This window comes from Coturnix japonica, chromosome 1 (genome assembly GCF_054131305.1).
Source record: "Coturnix japonica strain WE chromosome 1, WE-NBRP24, whole genome shotgun sequence".
Taxonomy (NCBI): domain Eukaryota; kingdom Metazoa; phylum Chordata; class Aves; order Galliformes; family Phasianidae; genus Coturnix; species Coturnix japonica.
This window is the reverse complement of record NC_140663.1, coordinates 97801278-97827796: the sequence shown is the minus strand read 5'-3', so window position 1 is coordinate 97827796 and position 26519 is coordinate 97801278. Positions and strand designations below refer to the sequence as shown.

At 38.8% G+C, this 26519-nt stretch overlaps 2 protein-coding genes across 11 annotated transcripts in view; one reads left to right on the top strand and one right to left on the bottom strand.

The window, feature by feature from the left end:
- HLCS (holocarboxylase synthetase) overlaps positions 1-8022 on the top strand; it is a 114785-nt gene extending 106763 nt beyond the window's left edge. For 5 of the 6 annotated variants that reach the window (XM_032448882.2, XM_085529298.1, XM_015882296.3 and 2 more), the window contains 2 exons: positions 3071-3284; positions 3820-8022. In XM_032448882.2, the coding sequence (XP_032304773.2) occupies positions 3071-3284; positions 3820-3988 (383 nt within the window). In that variant the 3' untranslated portion in view covers positions 3989-8022. The remainder of the gene's footprint in view (positions 1-3070; positions 3285-3819) is intronic. The other variant, XR_014939516.1, reaches the window with a different exon arrangement.
- A 2512-nt stretch (positions 8023-10534) lies between these two features.
- Positions 10535-26519, bottom strand: part of SIM2 (SIM bHLH transcription factor 2) — a 53442-nt gene continuing 37457 nt past the window's right edge. For 2 of the 5 annotated variants that reach the window (XM_085529325.1, XM_015882309.3), the window contains exons 8-11: positions 22735-22882; positions 20787-20955; positions 19387-19795; positions 11458-12480 (exon numbers count right to left, since the gene is read on the bottom strand). In XM_085529325.1, coding sequence (XP_085385451.1) covers positions 11753-12480; positions 19387-19795; positions 20787-20955; positions 22735-22882 — 1454 coding nt within the window. In that variant the 3' untranslated portion in view covers positions 11458-11752. Of the gene's footprint in view, positions 12481-13752; positions 13863-19386; positions 19796-20535; positions 20670-20786; positions 20956-22734; positions 22883-26519 lie in introns of those variants that run through there. The other 3 variants (XR_004309502.2, XM_015882318.3, XM_085529328.1) reach the window with 3 other exon arrangements.

The following is a 26519-nucleotide window of genomic DNA, read 5'->3' as shown; positions in this document are numbered from 1 at the left end:
CCTTTTAGATTAGGAGAAGAGCTGTGTACACATAGTAATATTTTCATGTCTCCTTTCATCCCTTTTAAATTGATTTGTAACTTGTTTCTGTTGATATCTTTCCAGAAATTGGAATGTTACCAGTGAAGCAGTAACAGATTCATTATTTGGTTAATTAATCTCTTACTTAAGTTCTCAAAAAGAGTCAAATTTGCTAAGTAGCTGGAAAGGCTGGGAGGGGCAGGGCAAGGATTGGCAGACTTTTTGTTCATCTGCTTGGAAGGCTAATTCCTATAAGGTAGCAAGACCTCTTCCAAAAAAGCTATTAATTGTGGCTATATTTAGCTATATTTGATAAGGAAGATTCTTATCCTAATAAACAACAGTTCTGTCACAAGTGCTTAGAAACCTGCCAGAGTAAACTCTGGTCTGTTTCCAAAAACAGTTATTAGTAATGTGTCTAAGAAATGAATGCAAGTTCCTTAGCAAGTGTTAAAGATTAAGCAAGATTATGATTTCTTTATACTCAAATATAGCATGGTAGATAAGTAAAATGTACCGCAAAGAAAATGTGAACCTGACACCATTTGTGTCAAGATGCTGTTAAATTTTAAGGTGCAAACAAGCAAAACAGTTGAAATAGTCACCAGCTTCTTCTGTGGTATATGTCTAGCCAGTAAATTTTCTATTTAATTTTTACATCCTCATTTTGTAGATGATCTGCATGTACAGAATGGAATGTTGCGCTGAGACACAGTAAGAGTCTCTCTGTGCTCCATCAACCATTTACTGCTTCCATATGTTTTCCCAGAGCCTGAGCTCTGGGAAGAAATACTCTGTAAGAAAAATAGAAATGGATGAAAAAAACAGTTCATCATAGCAAGTATTTCTTTACACGTTATAGGTTAGGTTTGCACATTGAGCTGCTTGTTGTAAACACCAGAACATTCAAATTTAAATGGAAACTTACTGTATGCATTCTGTGTCCATAGGTGTCATTTTGGTGATGATAGATCTGAAGTATAAACAAAAGCATACATTTTCATCGGCTTTCAATCTTAAAACTTTGCAGTCTATAGAAAGTTACTTTTCATGTGCTACTCCAAGGATTGTTTCCATCATTTCAGTGATGGCAGTGTATGTGACTTGTGTAATCTAACTTATTGTGTTAGTAGTAGAAGTAAGATCAGTCTTACACAACACGAAAGCCAGATGGGTCATCATCTTCCTGTAGTCTTGCAGATTTCTTTCCTGACCTGATATTTAGCACGAATAAAGTGTATCCCATGATGACAATGATCAAAATTACAGTTCATCTACACAGCTACACTACATGCTTGAAGCCTTGCAGATGGCATGATTCATGTTCATATTTTATAAAAAAGAGAAAAAAAAAAAAACAACTTTTTTTTTGTTGGAAGACTTTTGGAAGAGGAGTTCTGTGGAATATTCTTCATTGGTGTAAGGGCCAGATTCAGAACAGTTGTAGGAAGCCAAATATAATTGGGTTGAAAGAGATGGCCAGTGTGCTTGACCTGCAGAAACTCTGTCTGCTTCACTGTGCAGCTATGGCATGGCTGTTTGGAATAGAGGAGAACAAGACATAGGTGCTCAAGCCAGTTCTTGCCCTTGAATTGAAAGTTGTGTTAACCACATCAACATACCACAAGGTCAGTGCTAAATGATGATTTCTTACCCTTCTCACATGGGTGAAGAGAAGGTGCCTGCACACCTAATATTTTCTACATTCTGGCCAATAGGCTTATTCTCAGATGCTACTTCAGCTGAGCTCATCATCTCGTGTTTTTCATGTCCATGTCACCTGCACACCTGAGTTTCCTTAGTCTGCAGATGGACTTAAAGGCCACATAATGCAGCCTGACAATAAAAACTGCATCATAATGACCGTTGTCATTTCTTCTTCACTTGTATTATATTTGAATTTTCTTGTGTTGAATATGAGTTTAAATAATTGAGTTGTGATCTCCTGGCACAATGCATTATTTTTTCCAGTTAGTTTTCCTCTTGATAATACATTTCTCCATCTTTCAGTGAGACTGATATCTTGGTATTTATGTTACTGTGGCTTTCTTTTATGCATTCTTTTAGAAGTCAAAAACTTCTTTTTGATGAAGAGATCCTTCTCCTCATAGTAAATAAAAATTAACTACCTATAAGAATAGACTCTGACATCAAATTTACAAAGCAATGCATCTGGGCCTTCCAACAGATGGAGGTGCATGATGTCTAAACCTGATTGACAGGACTGGTGTTTTATCTCAAATATCTGAGGAAAGAAAAATCCAGATTATTAGGAGAAAAAAAATAAACAGGCAATACAATATATTTCTTTACATCCCTCAAAGCCTGTTTCAGCAGGCTGCAAAGAAGGTCCCAAGAGCCACATTTAAATCAGAAAGGCGTTCTGCCAACGTTATTCTAGCTGGAGAAATCTCAGTGAGAGACTTGAGGCTTCTAAAGGATATGCTGTGGTAAAATAGATTAAGCAAACTGGAGACCAGCACAGCAAACTTTAATCATCTGGGTTTTTCATAGCAAACCAAACAAGGCTTTTCAGCTGAGTAACAAGGCTTAATTTTCAGAAAATGAAATCAGCTAACTGTAGTAAACAGAAAGTAATCTTAATTATATTTAGACTGAAAGGTCAAACTCCATCCGAGAGTATGATCGATGATTTGCTCTAAGTTAGATGTCAACTTACAGTGAGTAAAAGAATTTCTCACTTTGATGTTATGCAGGTTGCCACTGAACGTCTTCCTAAACCTAAACCTTGTGATAGGATAGTCTTTTGTTGAAAGATCTATGCTGGATGTAATTCCACAGTTTTGAGGAGACACTTCTAAGGACAATAAACAAATAAAATCTGCACTGCAATTTGTAATTGTGCAAGTAGGGAGATCTAAAGATGTAAAAGGCTGAAGAAATACTGGTAAAATTCTCAGAGATTTTACCAGTGATTACTCTGTGATTCTGTGATATCTATTAGGTGAATGAAGTACAAGCATTTTGATGGTAACAGAATATTCATAGTTACAGATCCTACCCTATTCTTTTGGTTTGTCTTCTTCAGGATTTGGATTTAATGTGAATAACAGCAACCCCACCATATGCATCAATGACCTCATCACAAAATTTAACAAGGAAGAGGGGACAAATCTGAAGGCTTTAACTGCAGACTGCCTTATTGCAAGAACTGTAACTGTGCTAGAGAGACTTATAGATATTTTTCAGGAGAAAGGGCCCAATGGGGTTCTTCCTCGTTACTACAAGTACTGGGTACACAGGTGAGCATAATGTTTTTCTCCAACATTCTTTGTAAAGGTTACTCATGGAGGTTTTGTCTTCTGTTTTAAGTGTTCTACTAGATTGCCTTTAAAACTGGTGACTTAATTGAAGTGCATTCCTAAGCAGGATGTGATACCGTAGGTAAGACTAAAAACAGTAAAATCAATGGACTAGGATAGGATATCTATCTAGATAGGATCCTATCCAGGTATTTAGCATGTATTGTTTGGAAAAAAAAAAAAAAAAAAAGAAAGAAAAAAAAAAAAAAAGAAGGGAGTTTAGAATGATTTTGATTTGTGTAGCTAACAGTGAAGCAGCTGTACTCATGTTCTTTTGGTCATTTATCAAAACTGAAAGAAGAAAAGGATTAACTGTTAATTCCACAGAAAGAAATTAAAGCTGAAAGACATTCTCTACAAAGGTTCTGAGAAGTGAGAAGCAAAAATATTGTACTAGACAGTAGTCCTCCAAGTTATTTTTCAATTGTTTGTGCAATCAATTCATTCATAACTGTCTGATTTTCTCTATTTGCAGTGGTAAGCAGGTTCGTCTCCACAATGAGGAGGGCCCGCTGGCGTGGATAGTTGGGATTGATGATTATGGATTCCTTCAAGTTCATGAAGAAGGCAAAGGTGTAGAGTCTGTGCATCCTGACGGCAACTCTTTCGACATGCTGAAAAACCTCATAATCCCAAAGCATTGATAGTTCTTAGAGTTCACAGCACAAAAGAAGGTTCTTTACTATTCAATTCCATGCAGTTAAACTCGCATAGAAGTGGGAAGGGCATTTGATGGTTTGGTTGGTTGGTTCTCTTCTTCCTGTTTCTGATATCTTTGTTCTTTGAGAAGGGTAACTTCAACAGTTTAAGAAGAGATAATTATCTTTTTGATGAAGCCATTTATTCTTCTGTATTGTCTTAAAAACTCATCTATGTTGCCATTCTTCGTAAGAATCTATTCTCTTAACGGACTCTGATTTCAATGGAATACTGTGCAATTAACAGAATTTTTTCTTCAATTACTCACTGTGTTTGAGAAACTTAAGTGGCTAAATATTTTTTTCAGGTTTTCAGGTGTCTGGGTTTTTATTGTGCTTTAGTACAGTGAAGTACAATATTTACATTTTTACTATGTTGTATTAGCTAGATTCTGGTTTTTGCACTGTCTGCAGTGGAATCATCTGGAAGAGCTCATCTTGTGTTTCTGAATTACTCGGAATTTCTGAGTTTCTGAAAAAGTAGAGCTTTGCTGACTTGGTTCTTCTCCATGTGAACCCACACAACAGTTTACATACCATGCTTTGGTTACGGGTATGCAACTTGTCACGGTTGCCTTGAGTTTTTGGAGTCTTCCATCAACTCTTAAGAATTATGATTGGTTAAGCCAATTTATTTTTAGCCTGCTCTTCTTAGCCAATTAGATCTAAGTGAATCATCTCATGTCTCCTTTAAATCAGTGTTCTGAAAGTGCAAGAATAGCCCACTGGGAGTCATGACTAGTATAGTTTATGATTTCAATACCCTTATACAGGTTTGAGGAGTAACAGTAATTCTAGTATAACAGTGATGAAGTTAAGCGAATCAGAGAAGATGATGTCCCAGTCTTAAGATCCCTGCTTCAACCACTCTCCTGGAGATGATAAAATGTTCAGTTATTTGTGTCCAAATTCTCCTCCATTGCTTCTGTTTTCTCCAATCCCTTTCCCAAGGTAGGCTTTTGTTTTTTCTGCTAACCACTGAAAACAGGAGGTTTAACATCTGCTGACTAGGAGGTAGCTTGCTTTTGGGGTTGGCCACATGGTTCTGGGTTAGGTGTAACAGCTTGATCTGATTGGAAAGTGTTGAGAGGTAGGCGTGCAGTAGCTCCTGTGTGATAGGCAGCTTATTGGGTTTCTCTCCTGTGCCAGATGACTTTGGATTTTGTCTGGCCACAGAGCACTTCAAATGGTTCTCTCAAATAAGAATTTTATCACAGGTGTGATGTGGCCGGCTTCATTTCCTCAAGTAGGCAGCACCGCTTATTGTGTACCTTGTCCCTACTAAAGTTGGATCAGCCAGATTGGTTTCCACAAAGCACTTCTGTCTACCAGCCAGAAATGGGTTTTTTAGGTTAAAGTTCACCTCATAAACAATCTGGACTTGTTAGTAGATTGTTTCAGTTACAAAGCCAAGAAGTCTTAAAGCAAAGAAGCTAGTCTGCAATGGTAATTTACAGTAATCCTCACATATTAAGTTTTAGGTAGCTTGGCAGCAAGTGCTAGAAATTAAGTCGTCCCTCTCACACTTGGGATTTTACGCTCCATATCGCAATATATCAGTGTGTGTGCCTGGTTGGCTGTCCCCTGCTGTTTTGTTTCTCCTTGTGATCGGTGTCAAACTAGACTGTACACCAGTATTTCCTACAGTTGTACAGGGGAGCGTAGACAGCTGTTAATTGGCTTAGCTAAAATGATGCACAAGATCATCAATTCTTAGATTTTCCCCCCAGATGCTTTCAAAACTGCTTTGGGCTGTTAATTTTTGGCAACTGCCTTTATTTCAAAATCAAGCATTGATTCATATTATAATAAAATGATATGTAAATCTGAGTTAATAAAGGTTTTTAAAGATCCCATTCATATATACACATGTGTAGTATGTGTCTGTGTATACACAAAACTTCATATGTTTTTTTACTTCTTTTCTACCTTTTCCTTCCTAGCTGTGGAAAGCATAGTTCTGTTACTGGTTTTTGACTATAGAATTCTAAGAAACTTTAGATCTGTATCTTGAAGCGTCTGTTTTGTTACAGTAGAGCTTGCCAATAGGAAGCACAGTCGATAACACTTCTGTTTCAGATAGATGAGTGGCTGTAGAGATTACTTGAAATGACCAGGCCACACATTGTTACTTTACATCATGCTCTTCCCTACTCTTAGGTACAGGGACTGTGAAAGGACAATAGGGAAAGAGATAAAGCTCAGTCCTGTAGGAAGGGCAGAATGGAGTACTTGAAAAACTTCACGTAGCTGAATAAGTGCTGAGCAGAAAGCAGATGTATTTTCAATAGTAAAATGCTACAGTGTTTCATGATTGCTATCATTCCAATTTGGCTGTCTTCATTCTTTGTAATGAAAAGCGTGTTTTATTCTTGCTTTGCATTTTAAGATTATTCCAAAACAAGTTTGGGAAGAAGCTTAGCACTGAACTTCCTTTCTGGAAGTGAGAACCATCAGCTGTGGATTTGTCCGAGCATTGGTAGGTGATGTGGGGATACTACTTTGCCTCTACTTTTTAGTGGCCTCTTCGTGTGCGTCTACAGCTCCCTGCTGTCTTGAGGAAATGACCTTGAGTTGGATGAAGTGTTTGTTACAGACCTGACCTTTCTTTCAGAAAAATCAAAGAACTTCACAAAGAAAATTTGTGCTGCAAACAGAGAACACTGGAATAAGGTCATTCAGACCTTATTCATTCATTCAGCTGTTACTGTCAGGAAAGCTCATGAACCTTCCTATACCACACTTATCCCCAGGTATCTGGGAATCACAACCACTGGTCGTACTCTTTTTATGGCAAACCTGTTGCATTCTGAAAACTGCAATATTTTTCTATGGAAATGATGTTTAATATCGTTCTTTACATAAAACAGACAAATGTGGTGTTGTGTGGCATGGAGAAACTCGGGTATCTCTGGACTCAGAAGTAATGCACTGAAACTGTTTAATGTTATTCAAATGTAGAACATTTCATCTGTTGTGAGGCTGATGTGATACCTTGATGAAGTGCTTTCAAAAAACATTTGTTAAGGTGTCCATATTTCTGTGACTTCCTTTTTTTTCTCTCTCAGACTGTTACACCTTTTTTCATCACACATTGTGAAAATATCTGTAGAGGTTGTTTGTCGGCAGGGAGACTTCTGCAGGGCAAGCTGGGCGTATTGCCCGCCTGTCTGCATTCAGAACAAATACGCGGGTTGTGTCCCTGCAGAACCAGTGCTGTTTCCAAAGATTTGAAAAAGGGGTAACATACTTTACATGTCAGAGTTCAAGCAATGCATCTCACTTCTATTGAAGGTTTTATAAGATTTCAGAGCTTTTTAAAAATCTGTTCAGCAAATATGATGTGTTTCAAGGGCTATTGTATAGAAATAATATTGGGGTATTTAATTCTTTATGCTTCTATTTAACTGTTCTACTTGTTTGTTTGTTTAATTAGTTCTTTGTTTTTTCCGATGCAGCTACAAGACTTCACAAGTCTAAAAAATTACTCTTTGCAACTGCTTTGGAATAGACAATTGCTATACAAATGTTTTCTGAAGTACAGCTTAATAGCTGTTATGGCAAAGATTTGTGCTGCAAACACAAAAAACACGGATTCCTAGGGGGAAATGCCCTGATAAAGCCATTTGCATGCGTAAGATGTGGCAGTGATGCACAGCACTGATCAGACAGCAAAGAAATTAAATCTGGACTGAGGCAAGAACAGAGGTCAAAAAATGGTGGCATGCAGCGGAGTGTCATCATGTTGCAATCAATTGATTAGAAGAACTGCAGGGAAGAATTGTGAACTGGTGCTGTATTTGAATATCCTGCATTAGAGTGTTTCATTAGAGATTCTGTGTTATTTTCAGTTCTCCAGGACACTTTCTTTAGAATGCAATGCAGCTTAAATTGGATGCGTCTAATCCTTGTATTTTGTTAGACATTAAAAGTCAAAATAAATGTTGAATTGAAATAAATTTTCCAATATACGATGTGAAGCCCTGTGTTTTGTGGTGAAAAAGAAACCAAACCCACTTTTCCTTTGGCTACAGGACTTTATTATCATTTTAACAGTTTTGTTTTACATAATAAATAAGCAAAAATGCTTTACACTTTCAGGGAATACATATATAATTCTGAGCATAGATTGTTTGGTTTGCGTGCTTTTTCTCCTACATTTGCCAAATAGCTCATATTAAAAAAAAGCAAAACTTAATGTTCAGGAAAAAAAAAAAACAAAAAACAAAATAGTAAAATTATTTCTGTGTTAATTTTGAAGTATGACTGAAACGTTGAAAAAATCCTTTGTTATGTTTTGTGGTTTTTAGAGACAAGTTCTGATTGATATTCCGTGAGGTATCGCATTCAGAAAAACAGCCTTTCTGCTTTATCTCAGTGAGATATGCTCAAATTTTACACCTGTAACCCAATGTACTCAATTTCATTAAGTTATTGCAATGCCCTTTAGAAATGACATGACTACTGTCAACTGGAGAGAAGTCTGTTCCCGTACCACCTTATTTACATTGCACGGTTTCCATTAATAGGAGCAAAACTTTTGAGACATCAATATGGGAGTAATGTTTTCAACCTTAGGTTTTGGTAAAATATTCCCCCTCTCAGCTCTCTTTCTCTCTTCCATTCCACATGCACTTGCTGTAGGCTGTAGGCCTGCCCTCCCCCGAGATGTACAATCCTGTCAAGTAGCACGATAGAGGCATCTCTTATAGAAGTATCTATATTAGCTCACGTATGTACAGTAGAGAGAAATGCAGGCATATTTTCTAATGTATCCCTATTCCCACTCCACTTCTGTGACATATTTTTTTTCCAATTACTAGAAGCATTGCCACCCTCAGTGGCCGCATCGCATTCTGCAGCTGTAATGTACTATGAACGTCTGTAGTTTAACTGACTGAAGGTCAATGTCTGAACTTGTATTTTTCTCTTGATATAATTTGCTCACATTCCAGCTATGAATATGCAGTTGCTGTTTCTACTTCAGAAGGGCAGGAAAATTGTTTCACACATTTGCTTTTTCAGTCACAGATCTTTTCTTAAATCTACGATGCATTATCAGATGTGAATGCGTAATTGAGTCGTTATTTCCTAACAGGGAAATTCATGTATCTGAATCTCATATACTGTAAAACATCTGTGGGAGGGTGATGGAACACCTCCTTTACTTGGGATTGTTGAATAAAGCCTGAAAGTGTGAATAACAAGGTAGAGGCTGGAAAAATATTTTGTGGTATTTTAATGAAAAATATCAGTGGAGGTTTTTTAACTGAAGCCTAATTTATGTGATCCTGAAAACATATTTTTGTAATGAGAAATACTTAGGAGAACAGGAAAATACAGCAGATTGACTTTGTGTGCAGCAATGCCACTAATGAGGTATTGGGAGACATGCAGTATGAATGAGTTTGTGCATCAGGTTTCTTTTTAATGATGCAGACAATGTCAGTTTCTCCTTAATAGGGCATGGCTTTAATTTAAGAAAATTAACATGCAATTCTTACCATCGTTGTACCTTTTAAGAAGTTGGGTGCATTCATTACCAACGCTGACTGAGAAAGCCATTAAAGAAAGCCACTGTAAAGCCAGCTCATGCCTCGGCAATTCATAACATCAGAATGATAGTAACAGTCACACACAACTTTTCTATGGCTTTGCCAGCATTCTCCAGCTCGAGAAGAACGAAGGAGTGCAATCAAACTGAAGGTGTCGGTTTAGTTTTGCTCATTTTATGTTGTTGCTAAAAAGTCGGTGTTCTGGTAGCGACAGATCCGGTACTTCTGATCATATTTATCATGAAAGATATCTTTCATACGTTTTTTAGTAAATGAAGTCAGACGACTGAATTTCCAAGTGAACATGAATTCAACTTCGTAACAAAGCTTTCTCTGTTTAACTTTTAATCAAAAGCAATAAAAATACTGAAAATTATTTTCAGATGTGTTAGAAGTATTTTTGTTTACTCACAGCAATAAATATTCATACATACAAAGAGGTGACTGATTATTTTTGCTGCACGTAGAAGATGGAGGGCATGTAATTAAAAGAGTGTGTATTTCATTACATTTTCCTCTGACAAGGTGCAATCCATGAGCAAGTATTTTTCCATATTGCACAAGCCAGGTAAGCATTTTCTGTAGCAAAGGTCGCTTTCTAGAACATCTAAGAAGAGGGAGAAAGCTTCTAAAATGTAGACTTGAATTGGTTGAAGAAACAGGGCTAAATACAGCTGACTCAGAGCTACAGCAGCCTTCAGTGCTAGTATTTACACCTATTACATGGGGAGCATTCACTGATTTGTCAAAAGCACATGAAGACTGTTTGGGGAAGTGATGGAAAGACAAACTAGATAGACTCCTCAGTGAAACATTCACAGATCCATATGTCTCCTTATTTCCTGGTTTGCAAAGTTTATGGAGAAGTTAAAAAAAGAGGGAATCTATTCATACTAGGCTGGACAAAATTTAAATGTATGGCGTTTACGTTCTCCTTGCTAGTTCATTGGACTAACTGGGATGTGTGCAAAGCGTTCACTTCAAAACGCTGAGGTGCCCTGCTCTGCTTCCAGTGTAATCTCACTTCTTGTGGGTGTGCAATGACTTTGGGCTTTTCTTACTCAGATTGTCCATTGACATAATTGGTGAAGTGAGTGAATCGGTCAAATAACGAATCTTAACTTTGTGTTGACGATGAGATTTATACTTAAGGAAGTCCAGTGTGTTAAAAGCTGAACTTTTCCAAATTCAGAAGGCTACAAATAATTTTGAAATCATGCTTAAGTGCTCATGATTCCCTTGACAATAAAAGAACATTTCTGGTGCTAAGATTAAGATGTTATTTTGACTACCTGGTTTGATTAACAACACGGCCTTACCCCAAAATATTGAGCAGAAAACACTTTTTAGAAGTTTCTTTTCCTTATTACAGTGTTTTTACTGGGGAACATCTTTAGCTCCTGCTGTGCGATTTGTGCCAATTCACAGTGACAAGACCTGTAACCTTTTAATACATACCTTTTTATGTATTAATTTTTCATGATACCATTCACTTGTTAAGATTAAATGGTGTTGGTAAAAATTTCTGAATACTGAAAAAAAAAAACAAAAAAACAAAAAACCAACCCACGTGTGAATAAGTAATAAATAAGCGTGTTCCAAACTGAGTCCTGTTTGGTTAGTACAACTGTATTACGGATACTAAAAATCACCACTCTTTAAACAAAGTTCATTTGTCGGGACGTGTAACAGACAGGCGGGTTGCTGATGTAGGGTTTCACACTTTGTCAAAAATACCTAAACTAGAGTGTATAGTTTATGATAATGATAACAAAACAAAAGGAAACAAAATAATCATCTTGAATGTGTTTTGAGAGGGAAGGGTTAAGGGAAAAAATGTTCTTCATATAAACCTCTGCATATAACACTTATCATTTAATCTTGTTGCACACTATAAAATAACAAAAATAAGATCTGCAACAAATCTTCTCACTGGCACCAGAGCTCAAGCTTTGCCAACAAAGCACTGAAGCGAGATGTATTCTTTTATTCCTCACCTTGAAGGTACTGTCACACATGTCTTGCCAGGAACACACAAGTCTGTCCCTCATTGACCTTCAGCTGTGCTCAGTAAATGTAACCATGTTTTCTCATGCGTTTTGGAAATCATTACTGTTTGGCTTCATAGTTAAATGTAAATACTCTTCTACTACTGTCACCTTCCGTTGGCTATTATTACAGAAGTTCCAATATAATGGGGTAGTGTTGTTTCCTTGTGGGTTTCTGGAGAAGAGGCTGACGAGGGGCTTTGGTTTTTGTACATAAATGTATTTACTTCCTCAGAATTGTATCCATAATTTTCTCCTACGTGTCCCGTTGCTGTACATGAAGAAGTTTGAAAAGTGCCATGTTTGGCTAAAACATGATGATAATTTAGAAGCACAAATGGAACTTGTCCAGAGGGTCTTACATCCATCACGTGCTCACTCTCAGAGTCGTGATCAAGCTTTACAGTCATTCTCTCATCACTGTCCAGTTCATTTAGGCTTGTAGCATGGTGACTAATATGCCCATATTTGGGTTCCTTCATACAAATCCGTCTTGTTTGTTCATACACTGCGGGCACAGGTAGGAGATGACTTAATTGCCCTAAAGCTTTAGACTGGAAACATTCTGATTTTGGCAGCAAGGAGTTAGCAACTGAGTTTGAAAAAGAACTTTCATTAATGCTCATTTTTTCTTGTAGGTCTCTGTTAAAAGCTAGCTTGTTTTCTTCTTTAATGAGATGGTGAGGTGTCTGAATCCTGTTTTCTATTTTGTTGGGTTTCAAGATGCTGGAATCATAAATCTCTTCTTTGTATCTGCTGCCTGCCATGGGAGCTGTGCAACTTGTGAAATTGTCGGCAAGAGCATCTTGGTTGTATCTCCTGTTCGATACGGGCACTTGGGGAAAAGAGAAAGCATGTTAATTACTGAAGACAAGCTCATGCGATAGTTGGACTCTGACACATTTTATGACTGAACTGTAATACCCGTTTGGTTTGGATCAGATCCAAGTCCTAGTGAAGACATCAGAAACATTCCCATTTGCCTCAGTGGCTTTGGATAAGCCTAAGACGCTACTGGGAGGTCAGAAAGCAATTGGAAAGACACTCACTGTTGAGCAATCCTCAAAATGTTTTCCATGCTATGCAAAGTGCCCATTTGTTTGTTTTCACTAATAAACAGAATGACATAATTATTAATCTTTGTCATTGTTAATATGGTCAAATGGGGAAATTAAACCAAAAAACTAAATAACCATAAATACGACTCACTATTTAAAAACCTCAGACTCAATAAGCTCTTTTCAGAACTCAACAAGTAATTTATCAAAAGAAGGACAATATTGCATCTTTGCTTTTTTCCTTCGAAAAACCAGTATCAGATATTAAAAATGTCTATTGAAAGGCAAGAAAAGTAATCTATAAGTAATGCTGAATCTCTGCTTTCAAGATGCTGTCATACAGTGAAACTGTCTGAATAATGTAAGTGTAATCTCCACTGTAATTTGAAAATAGCCACATTAGAATGCAGGGAGTACTAAACTGGATGTGCAATGAAAATCAGAAGATATTGATATTAAAATTTGAGGAGGGTGTGAACCTAGGATTTCTATTCAGGCTTCTCTAAAATGCATTGAGAATCTTTTCTCTGAAGCTTCTGTTTGCTGGCTAAATTCATTTAATTGTTCAAATTGTTTTTGTCGTTTTCTGTGTGCCTTACATGTTTCCCTTTAGTACAGCGTTACCCAACAACAAATGATAAGAGCAAGTGAACTGTTTCACCCCTGTACAGTATGGCTACAATTAAGTTAGTGTTAATGTTCTGTGCTGAGTATTCTGTATGGACAGTTTGGCAACTATAGTACTCCTACAAGGCATATTTGAAGGTTTGATGGTAAAAGTTAAATGAGGCACTTACCAAGGTTTTCAGGTTAAACTTAAGCTGAATTTTCTGCCATGCTCATTGAAAGTCCTGAGCAACCTAAATGCCTTCTGTTAAAGGGATTTTCTGTTTTCCTAAAAATTTTATTCAACATTTTAAAAGTTTAGGAGTTCCCCTTAGTAGTTGCTGACATAACTGCACCCGCTAATAATTAAATATTCCCTGTGCTATAGTAGACTGGGAAAACCTTCGTGTATAACAGAGGAAGCAGAAATAGCTCAATTGTACCTTTTTTACATGCATAGCTTCATTAATTTCAGAGGGAGTTGCACCACGTAATTAACACCAGGATTTAAAGAGAAATCTGGATCCAATTTCTTCTTGATCAACCCACAGTCCTGAAAGAAGCAACAACTTTCCAGTTCTTGTTTTTAGTTGCTGTGCAGCCATTTTCATAGCAACACATATATGCAGAACTAAGTAAACTGAATTCTCGTCATCTGTAGAAAAATGGTCCTCCTAGATCACAGATCAAAACGGACTCAGCCACGTGCTTGATTACAACCTAGTACTTTTATAACTGTACTACTATAATTTTAACGCCACTTTTGGCATTCTTGTTATAAAAATAAGCCTCCATGCTGAGATTTTCTGATATATAACCAGTATGATTAGCTAAGCTGGAATACCAGCTTTGCTGTTCTTCCCAAACTTGACGCATCCACAAGAGTCATGAGTTGGTTCTCACTGCATCATGGAGTGCTGTTGCCTCATGGCTCTGCTCTCCCCTCTCTCCTTTCCCATTTTTACAGCCCGAGCTTGTAAGAAGCTGAAGCATCACAGCAAACAGTTGGATATAGTGCTTTTATTTCCTTTTTTTTTTTTTTTATCTTGAATTGTGCTGAGTTGATGGCTGCTTTCTCGGTCCAAAAAGCAATTTGCATACTCAGAGATTTACAAGGTATTATCCTTTTTTTGTTGTTTTTTTTCCTATCCTGTGCCTCAAACATGGCTTTCATCTCTGTTGTTGAGGAAGAAGGTAAGCATTTGGTTAATTGCTTGCAGGCTTCCATTATAGTTGTCAGCACATTCGAGGAGTTAGAGCAGACTGTTAAGCAGGATGGCGGTACAGCAGAGCACTGTAGTTTTTGTCCATTTCCATTCTGAAACATTGGCAGAGCTGGACTAAACTCTGCTCATCTTCCTTTGCAGATAAAAAGCCCAGAAGTGCCCTGGGAAGGACTCCTTGCAGAGTGTTTTCTCATACACAAGTGAATAGAAAGGTGACCCACCACTCTGTGCTGCTGTGAAAGGGCGGTATCCTCAAGTTGCTTCCAGCCATCCAGCACATGGGCAGTTGTCAGGGTACCTGCCTCAGCAGGTGCATTCTGCACATTCTCACTCACTGGACACTTTTTACAGTCAATAGAAGTCAGTGCACTAATCTGGGATGCTTCCCAGCCCATTCTTCAGCCAGGGGAACTTGGTTGTGCTGAGTGACAGAGCTATTCTGTCATATTCTATATATGGCACATGTATAAGGCCATATATAATACCAGAGTGACAGTAGCTTCTAGAAGGCCTTTCATGCATACTTACACTGCCTCCATTTGCAGCAACTGATAACTGCAGCAGTGAACTCAATCCATCAGGCATCATGTCACTGTTAATTCTCACCAAGCAGCCCTGCTTTCCCACTTGTGCACGGGGTGCAGCACAGGCAAGTAGAAAGAAAATCTGGTGATAAGAGCTCCCCTTCCCCGGCAGCCTGCTCAGAGTTCAGCATCCAACCACCCAAATGACAAGGAAGGCTACTCTAGAAGAAACTAGTCCATAAAACATATAATACCTACGCATAGTTGCAGTATACTGGAGTAGTTTTTATCCTGTTTAACCTGGTGCTGTAGCGAGGAGTGTTCCCTCCTGACCTTCACATAGTGCTGTTAAAGGTCTGTTGGTGTTCAGTATGGGGAAGATGCTCTCAGAAAAGATATTTCATTCATAAACATGCACTTTTCAGACAAGAGTCAGAGTCAGTTAAGAGGTAGAGTTGCTTATTGTTTTCTCATTGCCCATCTATTTCAGAAAGAAATGACAAAAAGACAGCTTAGGATCAATAAAGGAAGACCAATGCTTAGAACAGACCTTCATGTACCTAGTACATGGTCCTTATCTGCAGGCAGTTTTGCATTTGATCTTCAGAAATCCATGTCAGTCTTTGCATCACAGATGAAGGTCTCTTTTTGCATAACTGTCTTGTATCATTTTTCTTGGGCTTTCTGATCCACATTAGTCTCAGAAGAGTGTACTCCTGACAATCTGACATGATGCTACACTTCACATGGACGGTACAGACTAGCCAACAGCATGACTTAAGTGAAGCGTGGATACCCTGGTACCCACAGTAGCAGTGTAACCATGGAAGTGTACAAAAGAAACATCCCTGACTGTGAAAACGGTTGATTTCTCTGAAGAGATTCTCTTTTCTGATGAGTAGGCCAGCTGGAATAAAGTGGAAGAAGTTTCAAAACCAGATTCTAAGGCAGCAGCATCTGATTTGCAGGCAGTTTTATCTGCTACGTGCTTTTCCAGGGCTTTGATGGCTTGGCATAATCATCTTAAAATCTCTGATCTCTCCAAAAGACACTATTTTCCATAGTAAAAGATGTCTCTCGCCTACGGCATTTTTGGCAGATGCCTCTGTGAATGTGATGTGTAATAGCCCTAGCATCCAGCCCGGTTGCCAGATGTCATATTTGGCATTGCCTTTGGATTGAAGATGATGATGCTAAGCAGACCCGTTCTGCTTTGAAGCTAACTAGCTGTCAGTTTGTCAGTGAACCACTGGAAAAAGCAATAGTTGACAATGTAAGGAAGATCAGATGCCCCTTTTAACTCAAAGCAAAAAAAGTTGCTTCCAAAGGTTCAGATTTCTCTTTTGCCAGCAGCCTCAGCAAAAGTTTAACAGGACTAATTCTTCCTTAGGAGGAATCAAACTCCAGAACAACTAGAGATAAATTCTCTGTGCAACAGAGGCCATTTTTTCTCCCCTTTCCTAGTGCTGCCTGTGAACTCCAGTAGTGATCTCTCACCAGGCCTGAGTTGACTACATTCCTTTTCCCTTCAAAACAGCAAAAGTTAGAGGGATCTTGCAGAGAGAATTAGTCATATCAAGTCACTTTTCCTCAGTTCCCTAATAGCTGTGCACCCGTTAAAGTAAAGCACATCTCTGATCAAAAGAAAACTCACATATTCTGATTCAAGCAACAAAAGCAGAAATAGAAGTAGTATCACAGGTAAGAATTGAAAGTGTCAGCACTCCATTTTCCTGGTCATGAAGTGATGGTGCAGGTAGGCATGCATGATGAAACTGAAAAACACTAGCAGTTCTTTGCAGTGATTTGTTGGGAATTTTTTTTTCCCTAAACAGATTTAACAATATTCCAGTGGAATCCTTCTGGCTTCATGTATTTAATGGGAGCTGTATGCCCACATCAACCAACCAGTGGTAAATTGCTTGTCTGCTGCTATGCTCAATAGACTTTGCTGGCAAATTTTATAGCAGTCAGTTACAGAACAGTCAGTTTTACAGACTGTTCTCTAAACAGGCGGTTCTGTCCATATCCATTCTCAATGTATCAGATCAGCAAAGGGGTGGATATGTTATCTCAGTCAGTCTCACTACCCCTATTAGTCTGGAAGCAGAGATGAAAAGCTGGGCTTCAGTACACCTGGAACAGCTTTGTTCCTGAAGAATTGCTAGGGGTAATTTGCTTTAAACCTTACATTCTCCTCAGAAAATATAACTTCTTTCTCATCCACAAAGGTACGGCACCTTCAGAAAGGGGAAAAACATTTCTAAAACATCTCTTCTGGTTCAAAGCTACTCTTTATCACACCCAGCCCACAACACCAGCAAGACAAAGCCAACACAGTAGAGGCCTGGGCTCAGAAAGAAAAAGACCATTTAATCTCCACTATTCTATAAGGAAATCTTGAATATTATTCATTTTCAACCTAAATACAGGAGAATGAAATGCTACTGTGAGCTAGGTGATATCAGATGGTCATTCAAAGGACAAAATCCTGGACAAAAGTTACTATGTGAGAGACATGTGCAGTATCTGATACCATCTTCTGGCTTATATAACGAGTTCATATTTTAACATCTGCATATGTACCCTTCAGACCTGGGATATCTAATGATTTATCCACATGTGAATAAATCTATTGCTTCCTCCATCCCATCCACAATGAAGTTAGAAGAATCATAGAATAAATCATAGTTTATGTCAACCAGTCTGGTGACTTTTAAATAACCAAAACAGTGTACACAGAGAGGTGTAATGCATAAGAAATCTAAAGATTAGAGTGTATCTTTAGCCTGTTTAAATCATTTATAGCTGTGCATGGTTATGTCTTATCAGCTGCCATCTCAGAGAAATCAGTGCTTTCAGTGTTTCCTTCAAAGTATTTAAGCTGACAGTCTGTGTGGAGAGATGATGTAGTTGATCAGGCAGAACCACTGAAGACATTTTAAATCAAGCAGGAAGAGTGTGCATTTCATTCACTCATTCCCTGTAGTGACTGAAAGGTAAAGACATTCAGAATGGCTTCATATTCAGAAAGGACAACCTTCAATTTTTGTGGAAATAGGTTGTGTTTAATTTCTGTATGTGGACTGAAGTGCATTTGTTTCTTTCTGACTTCAACAGTGACAGCAAAACGTGAAGACAAAATGTGCCAGTGTTAAAGGAAGTGGTATCACTACCATGTTCTAAAACTGATTCTGGTGACTGCATTTTTGATACTTTGATAATAAAATCATGGAACTGCAGAATGGTTTGTGTTGGAAAAGATGGCTCCATCCCCCAGCCACCAGATTGGGCTGCCCAGGGTCTCATCTAATCTGACTTTGGAAGCTTCCAGATACAGAGCATCTACAGTTTCTCTTCTCGGCTTCTGCCACTGCCTCACTGCCCTTTGAGTAAAGAATTTCTTCCTAATACCGAATCAAAATCATAGAATCATAGAATTGTTCAAATTGGAAAAGACCTTAAAGGTCATCAGTTCCAACTGCAAACTAACCAATGCTACCTTAACTCTTTCCTCCTTAAGTTTAAAACAATTACCCTTTGTCCTATCACTGTATTCCCTGACAGAGTCCCTCTCCAGCTTTCTGGTAGATTACCTTTAGACTACAGAAGTCTCAGTAAGGTCTCCCCAGAGCCTTCTCTTCTTTGAGCTCAACAAGACCAGCTGTATCAGATTTTCTTAAAAGAGAAGTGCTCCAGCCCCCTGATCATCCTCACAGTCTCCTCTGGACCCTCTCCAACAGAACCATGGCCTTCTTATGTTGGAGTCACCAGAGCTAATACAATACTCCAGGTGAGGCCTCATGAAAAAGGAGCAGGAGAATCCCCTTCCTCAACCTGCTGGCCACACTTCTTTTAATACAGCCCAGAGCATAGTTGGCTTTCTGGCTGCAGGTGCATACTGTTGGCTCACCTTCAGCTTCCCAGCAGCCCCCAGTCCTTCTCCTCAGGGCTGCGCTCAATCGATTCCATGCCCAGCCTCCTTGAATTTATCCCAGCGCAAATGCAGGACCTTGCACTAGTCCTAGTTGAACTAGGCCTAGTTGAACTTCATGAGTTTCACAATGAGAACACCTCTCAAGCCTGCCAAGGTCCCTCTGGAAGGCATCCCTTCCCTCCTAATACTCCTTCTTACATTACTTCTTATGGTAAAGAGGACAAACATGTAAATACTATAAGCATACTAGGTGTTACATTTCCATGTTTGTGATTTTCTACATTTCCTAGCCATCTTGTATTTCCCATTTTCAAACTACACTTACAAATATTTCCCAGACATTCCAGAGCTTCTCTTTTCTTTTTCTTTTTTTCTTAAAATGACACCCACCTTCATAACTCTGTCCAAGATTATGCCGGATGAAGTTCACTGGCTGCTCAGGAAGGTTTTTGGATGGCGACTGGCTGTTGGGTACCAAGGAGTTGGCGTAATGCCACTGGCATTCTCCATTTGTCTGCAGAGTACTCAAGAAAAATCGAGCCACTTCACAGGGTGCTCCTTGAGACTGCCCAAACTTAGGAGGCAGCATTTGCTTTTTGCTGCTGAAGACATGAGAGTCTACAGGGAAGTGTCCATAATGGTAAGAGAAAGGCAAGCTATACGACGGGGCATATAAAAGTTCACTGTTTTCTGAATGAAAGTTTTGTTCTTGAATGGTGGCAGCATTCACTGCAGGGCTGGATCGCCAGTTTCCCACCTGGCTGCATTCCAGTTTGTCTGTTTGGAATGAGCTGTATTGCTGGGGGAAAGAAAAAAAATAAAAAAAAATAAAAAAAATGAGGGGGAGAGAGTTAAATGACTAACTTTAATATGAAACAGCATAACATGTCATAAAGGCACCCAAAGCTGGGCCTCCTTGAACTGAAATCTCACTGGCTAAAGGGACTGGCTTGCCTTGCATTTAAAATTCTTTATCTTCACTATGCTTTACCTTCACTTAACCCAGAAACAAAGAACAATTTTATATCCTAACACTAAGAATTTGATAATTTTACCCGTTGGATTTTAACTAGTAAATGTAGGCAGTTGCAAATGCCAGAGAGCATAAGTTTGTTGCAAAGCACAGGAAGTTACTGATTAGTGGAGTTACAGACCATGAATATGTTTTGACTGAAGTGTATGTGCTAGTTGCATTCGGTGCATTTATAGGATAATAGCCCTTCTCAGGGAAGCCTCAGAATGTCTCATGTTTCACCAGCCCAGTTTTATGATCTCCGTTGTTTCCCTTCCCCAGAGACAGTGACAGATATCCCAAATCCCATCCCAGTACTCTGTTTTCTAGGATTCCTTTTTATGAAGCCTTCTCCAGCATACAGAAACTGCCAGCACTATGTGACATTAAAAACTGTGTAGATCAAGAGTGAATGAGATGCATTCCACCCTACATTTGTCCTTAATACATTGCTTGCTTTCTTTTTCCTTTCCTTTTCTTTTTTTTTTTTTTTTTTTTTTTTTTTTACCAAGAAAACATGTTGGGTTTTTTAAGTACTTTATATCCTCCAAATCCAAAAGTCTTTCTGTTTGCATCACTTGCCAGTGTTGTTTTGTACTGCTTGTGCTGTCCACCCCAAGAACAAAAGGTTCGCATTGTATTCTGGCCTACAAGGGAGTTCCTGCAGAAGAGCATACTACAGTCAGTTGTACAGTAAGTTCAGCTACAGAGGATCTCTATCCTGGCTCAAGGACTTCTACCACAATAGCTAGCAGGTAAATACTGCTGAAGAAATTACCTGTTGTGGGTAAGGCGTTGTTCTGAGTTTTGCCTTCATTTTATTACTCTTGGGTTTTACTATTTTCCTTGTTTCCTGCGAGGTAGATACTGAGTTTCTGCACGAAAACTGTGACTTAGAAATGGTAACCTGGTCCAGTGACAACTGAAGTTCCTTATACTCAATATCTCTGCAAAAGAACAGTCCAGTAAATTACGTATTCAGACATACCACAAATCCAAAATAGCTCCTTTGAAAATACATACAAGCTTTCACAATGTTTTCATTCTTCCAAGACTTTCTGAGTCCGCTCGGCTGGGGATGCTAACAGGCAGTGAATTTTACGGTCTGACCCTGTTTTCATGGGAGTCTATCACAAACATCCCACTGGGAACAGAGTTAACATCTTGGCACTAAATGTCCTTGCTCTCTGAACTTATTGTTCTCAGACATCTGTGGCACTCTGTATTTTGGAATCATAACCATGTCAGCTGATAGGAAGACATGGATCAATTAATCTGTCTCTTCAGTCAAGAGCTGGTCTCTTCCATGTTTCTCACAGCTTGCTCTGAGGAGAGGCAAAGGAGGAACGTTCCTCTCCCACCAGCACAGTACCCTAGTAACTAGGCCAGAGGAACAGCAATGCTGTTTTTCTGACAATCTCTAGAATTTCATTTATTTTCTGTTTTTTCACTTGTTTTCACACATACAGGGCATATTTTTGTACAAAGGGGGATAAAAAGTAAATCAAGAGCAGGCTGTGAGTCATCTGCTGAAATGTTGATTGATATATTTTTGATGAGTAGGTTGTCTACTCTGGTTTTGTCAGTAGAAATGATGGAGCATATTTTTGAAAGGAAAACTAGAGAAAGACCTACTTCTCTAGCAATTTCTATCACTTCTTGATGGTGAATAACCTAGAAGTAAATTCCACACAACATTATGCTCTTATGACCCTGGCACAGTTTGGTCAGTCACTGCCCCAGCTCCTGGAACTTGCTGGCTGTGGGACTGAGTATCTCCTTAGTGCTGTTATCTCACAGCAGTACAGGAATGAGCATAGTACTGCCCAGTGTGTCTAGGGCCGAATACCTGCTTTAGGTAGGTTAAGGAAATAGACTGTGGTTGCTAGCTCTTATACTTCAACTCTTCAAGGCTAAGTTATAGAAACAGCATTATAATACACAAACACACATGACCTCACCACACATGTCATGCAAACACAACTTACTCTGAAACAAGGTAACAAATGAACAAATCTAGACAAAAAGAGTGTATAGTTCCTCACCTTCTTCCACTGTTGTTCAACCCAAGTGTGCCCACTATCTTTTTTTTTTTAACAATTTTTTTCAGGCACAGTCTATTTCATTATTACTTATCCCACTTATCCCATGTGGATTTCTGTCTCCCTTTGGATGATGAGAATTTTGTAGCACCTTCATGGCTTGAACCAGAAATCAGAAATAGTAGGTCCAAACCATTACACATTCACAAGCTCAGTGGGAACAGTTTGTTGCATATATCTGTTCAGCCCAAGACAAGTGAGGGAACCCTTGGTTATCTACCCATCCCCCAAAGAAGAAATACCTTCTACCATTTCTCTGTCTCATAAAATAACACTGCGATCTCTGCTGAGTAGCACTGTGTCATGATAGCACTTCTGCAGTTCCGATGACAGCTGCAGAACTGGGATCCAGACCTAGCACAAATAAATAGCTACCAGTTGTACTACACACCCAAGCATACAGTATATGAAACAGTCATCATAAATACAAGCTTCTGTTTGTTTGGTTTTGTTTTTTTATCCCAGTAAGATTTTATAACTAAAAGAGAGGTTATGAGGAGAGTAAGTGGCTGTAGCATGCAAACACAAAATGGTAATAGAAGACACAAGTAAAACAGACTAGAACAATTTAAGTAATGATTCAATTACTAATAGCATGTAATGGTACAAAGTATTTTGACTTACGTAAGGACATAATTGACACTCACTATGCAGTGAGGCCGTGATGAACGGCTGTTATGCACGATGGTAGCGTAGCTCTGTACCCAAACCCAGCCTCCTTGCTTGGACAGTAGTCGATAGTACTTGGTTGTTACTTGGCCTTTCACCAACACTGTGAGTAAAATACAAAAAAAGTATTTCACATTGCTTGGAGTTATGACCTAGAGATTCCCCAGAGAGATTTATTTGCAAGGGAGGGATTTTTCTCCCTCCTACTCCACTCTTATACTTCCTTCTCGCACAGAACTTCGAATAGCTTATTTGCAAGTGACTACCCTGCTCCTTTATATACTTTCATGGTGCCACATCATTGTTTACAAATAACATGTTGTGAACTATTAAGGTTTGTCTTCTGTTCTTCTCCAGTTCACTCTACTCTTTTCTGCCTCTGTTTTGCAAAAGCATTTTCTGTTTCTAATCCTCTGAAGGAAAATGAGAAGTTCAAGGTATTTTCAAATGGACACAACATTCCAGTGTATTTGGAAACCCCTTGCTTGAAAAATAATTGTGTATTTTGCTGTGTGTGATATATTATGTTGCTACGACCCTTTTTCTTCTGTAAGCTCTACATTTCAAAAGTTGACTTAAAAGAACAAAGGTAAAATTCTCTTCAGTTTTTAAACACACAAAGAAAGGCAGTGCCAGAGGGATAAATCAGTTAGATTTCACTAATAAAGTAATTCTCTAAACAGCCTGAATGCTCTGTGAACAAGAACGTTTTTACATAAGGCTATGCTATAGCAGGAGTTGTGTGGCATCTCTAAATATTTAATCTAGCCACAAATCTCTCTGCTTCAATGCCAGTCATTTATCTAATGATTCACCGGAAGATAATTAACAGCCTTTAACTATTCTTTTTCCCTTGTAAAACATGAATTATTTGATTAGAAAGCTCCATCTTCTCACTCTCCTATGCAATCATTCACTTTAAATCAGAAAATAATCTTGATACTCAAAATATTGGAAAAAAAATTGTAGCTTTGTATAAATCATGACAAAGAAATCAAACTGCTGCTTACAGAAGAGTTTGTATTACAATGAACTCAGTATCAAAGCTGTTCTCTCAGTATATGAGCTTGGTGCAGAAGCAGATATATAATAAGCCTAAAAACCAGCAGATTCCTCTTTCAGTCAACACTGCTAGAGCAAAGTTACTTAACACTTGAAGTTAAAATATACAGCCTTTTAATTAGTATTTACACGGGATTCTTCTGGCAGAGAAGGCATACAGTATTAAACCAAGAACCAAAAAGTAAAAAGTGTGTGATCATTCTTGATTTGTTTTATTTGCTAATGAATAATATGGCTATCAGTCATCACTGGAGTTGATTTTTTTGCTGTTGTTGTTTACTTCTCACTTGAGAGAGTGTGCATCTGTAACTGCAGTACTAATTAGAGATTACAATAATGTGGATAATAAATAGCCCAATGAAAGATTGACAAACAGAAGCAAGATTTCTTCTTCTTGGTAAAAAGCCCTTTTAATCTGTTGCATATGGAACCTCCCTCTGGACAGTTTACTGTCTGCAGAAGGCAGAGCATAATTAGACTTCTCGTCAAATCCAGAAAATCTCCCTAAGAAAATCAAGCTCTTACTGAATGATTATAGACAGATCTTTCTGGAACTGTCGGTTCTGCTTCCGTTCTCATAGAATAATTTCACAGAATCACAAAATGGCTTGGGTTGGAGGGGACCTGAAAGACCAAACTCCATGCCATAGGCAGGGCTGCCCCCCACCAGCTCAGGCTGCCCAGGGTCCCATCCAACCTGGACTTGAGTGTCTCCAGAGATGGGGCACCACAGCTTCTCTGGGCAGCTGTGCCAGCGCCTCACTGCCTCTGCAGTGAAACATTTTTTCCTAACATCTAACCTAGATCTCCCGTCTTTTAGTTTAAAGCCACTCCTCCTTGCCTTATCACCATCTGACCATGTAAAAAAGTTGATCTCCCTCCTCCTTGTAAGATTCCTTCAAGTACTGGAAGGCCTAAATGAGATCTCTCCCGAGCCTGCTCTTCTCCAAGCTAAACAACCCCAGCTCCCTCAGCCCATCCTCATCAGAATGATGTTCCAGCCTTCTAATCATCTTCGTGGCTCTCCTCTGGGCCCAACTCAACAGCTCCACATCTTTCTTGTGCTCAGGCCCCCAGGTCTGGACACAGTTCTTCAGACAGAGTCTCATGAGGTCAGTGCAGTTGCGACAGTTCCCTCCTTCTCCCTGCAGTCCATTGATCTTTTGATGTTGCCCAGGATACTGTTGTCCTTCCAGGCTGTAAGGGCATGCTCCTGGCTCATGTTCAGCTTTTTGTTCATCAGGATCCCCAAGTCCTTCTGCACAGGGTTGAATTATAGGATATGGTACCCATGTGTTCAGAAATCAAGAATAAATATATTTTGCAGGACATTCAAAAACCAAACTCTGCTGACAGCAAACCACCCCTGTTAGGAGTTTGAATTTTCTATATTTCAGATTTTGCCTTGTACTTGCAGGTGTTTTTTCTCATGCCTGCATTTCTACCCAGAATAATCGGGTGGAGGGTGATAGACGGCACATACGTACAGATACTGAAAAAAATAATGGGGAAAATGTATATAAGTTTATAAACAAACCCACAAAATATATAGTCGTATATCCTCTTTAAGTGCAACGTCTCTTACAATTAAATAAATAAAGGTGTTGTGTTTACTACTCAACAGATTCAGTGTAACAATGCCATGGAAGCCTGTTCCAAAAATATTTGTTAATAACCAATAATATGCCATGAAATCACAATGTTTCTTGTGGTTCTGTATTTCAAATTTTACAGTTCTAGAAAATGGGTCTTATATTTTGCCCCAGATCATCTAACACATTTTTTTAATGTGGCCTCCATCCTCCAAAGTGGAATCCAATGGTCTGATGTTTTGTTTGTCCAGGAGCTTTGGGACCAGTTTTGACTTTTCTTTCTCTCTAATTCCTTTTTAGGTTTTTTAAATCCCTGTTTTAGCTCTCCAGTTAAGACGGGACTTTTAAATATGTAAAAACCACTGAGGACTGCAGTGCTCCACTTTTCTTCCCAATTACATGGATAAACCAGTATTTCTCCTGGGACAGGGGGAGGACTCCATGTCTCCTGCATTTTTAGCAATCTGGGGAAAGTCTGACCTTGACTAAAAGACAGGAGCTGTGCTTCCAATACAAAAAATAAGGTCAATTTCCATTTGACTCTTTCTTAAATTATCCTTATTTTATGATGATTGGGAAACCTCAGAAATGGGAGTGAGGTAAATCCATTACCAAGAAGATCTGTTTATCTTCAGACTTCTTGGTGGCCTCCCTGCAATGGGATGGGAAGGATTCAGTGGCTTTACCCTTGGCTCTGAGATGTTCAATTTCTAACTGGGTGTTCCTCTATTGTGGTTCTCTCCTCATTTACGAGGCAAGCTGAAAAAGGCATTGGGCTGGCTGAGCTCATCCTTCTGGTCTGTCACGGACATCTATTTTAAAAGGCTCCAGGAGGCTCACAAGCATATGGCTGGGAGTTGCCAGCCTACACTTCAAGATATCACTAAGAGAATGAAATTCTTGGTTCTGTGCTGAGAGCACTTACTGTTTTAGTGTCCCTGGCACACGCAACCTTGTATGTCATCAGTCCAGTTCTTGAGCAGTGTGGTCAGGAGATGGTGCCCCAGCAGGCTCTACAGTTATTTTGCTCACTTAAAAGCTAGTGCAGTTCTGCCAAAAGGCCCCAAGTAAACTGCCCTTCCATCA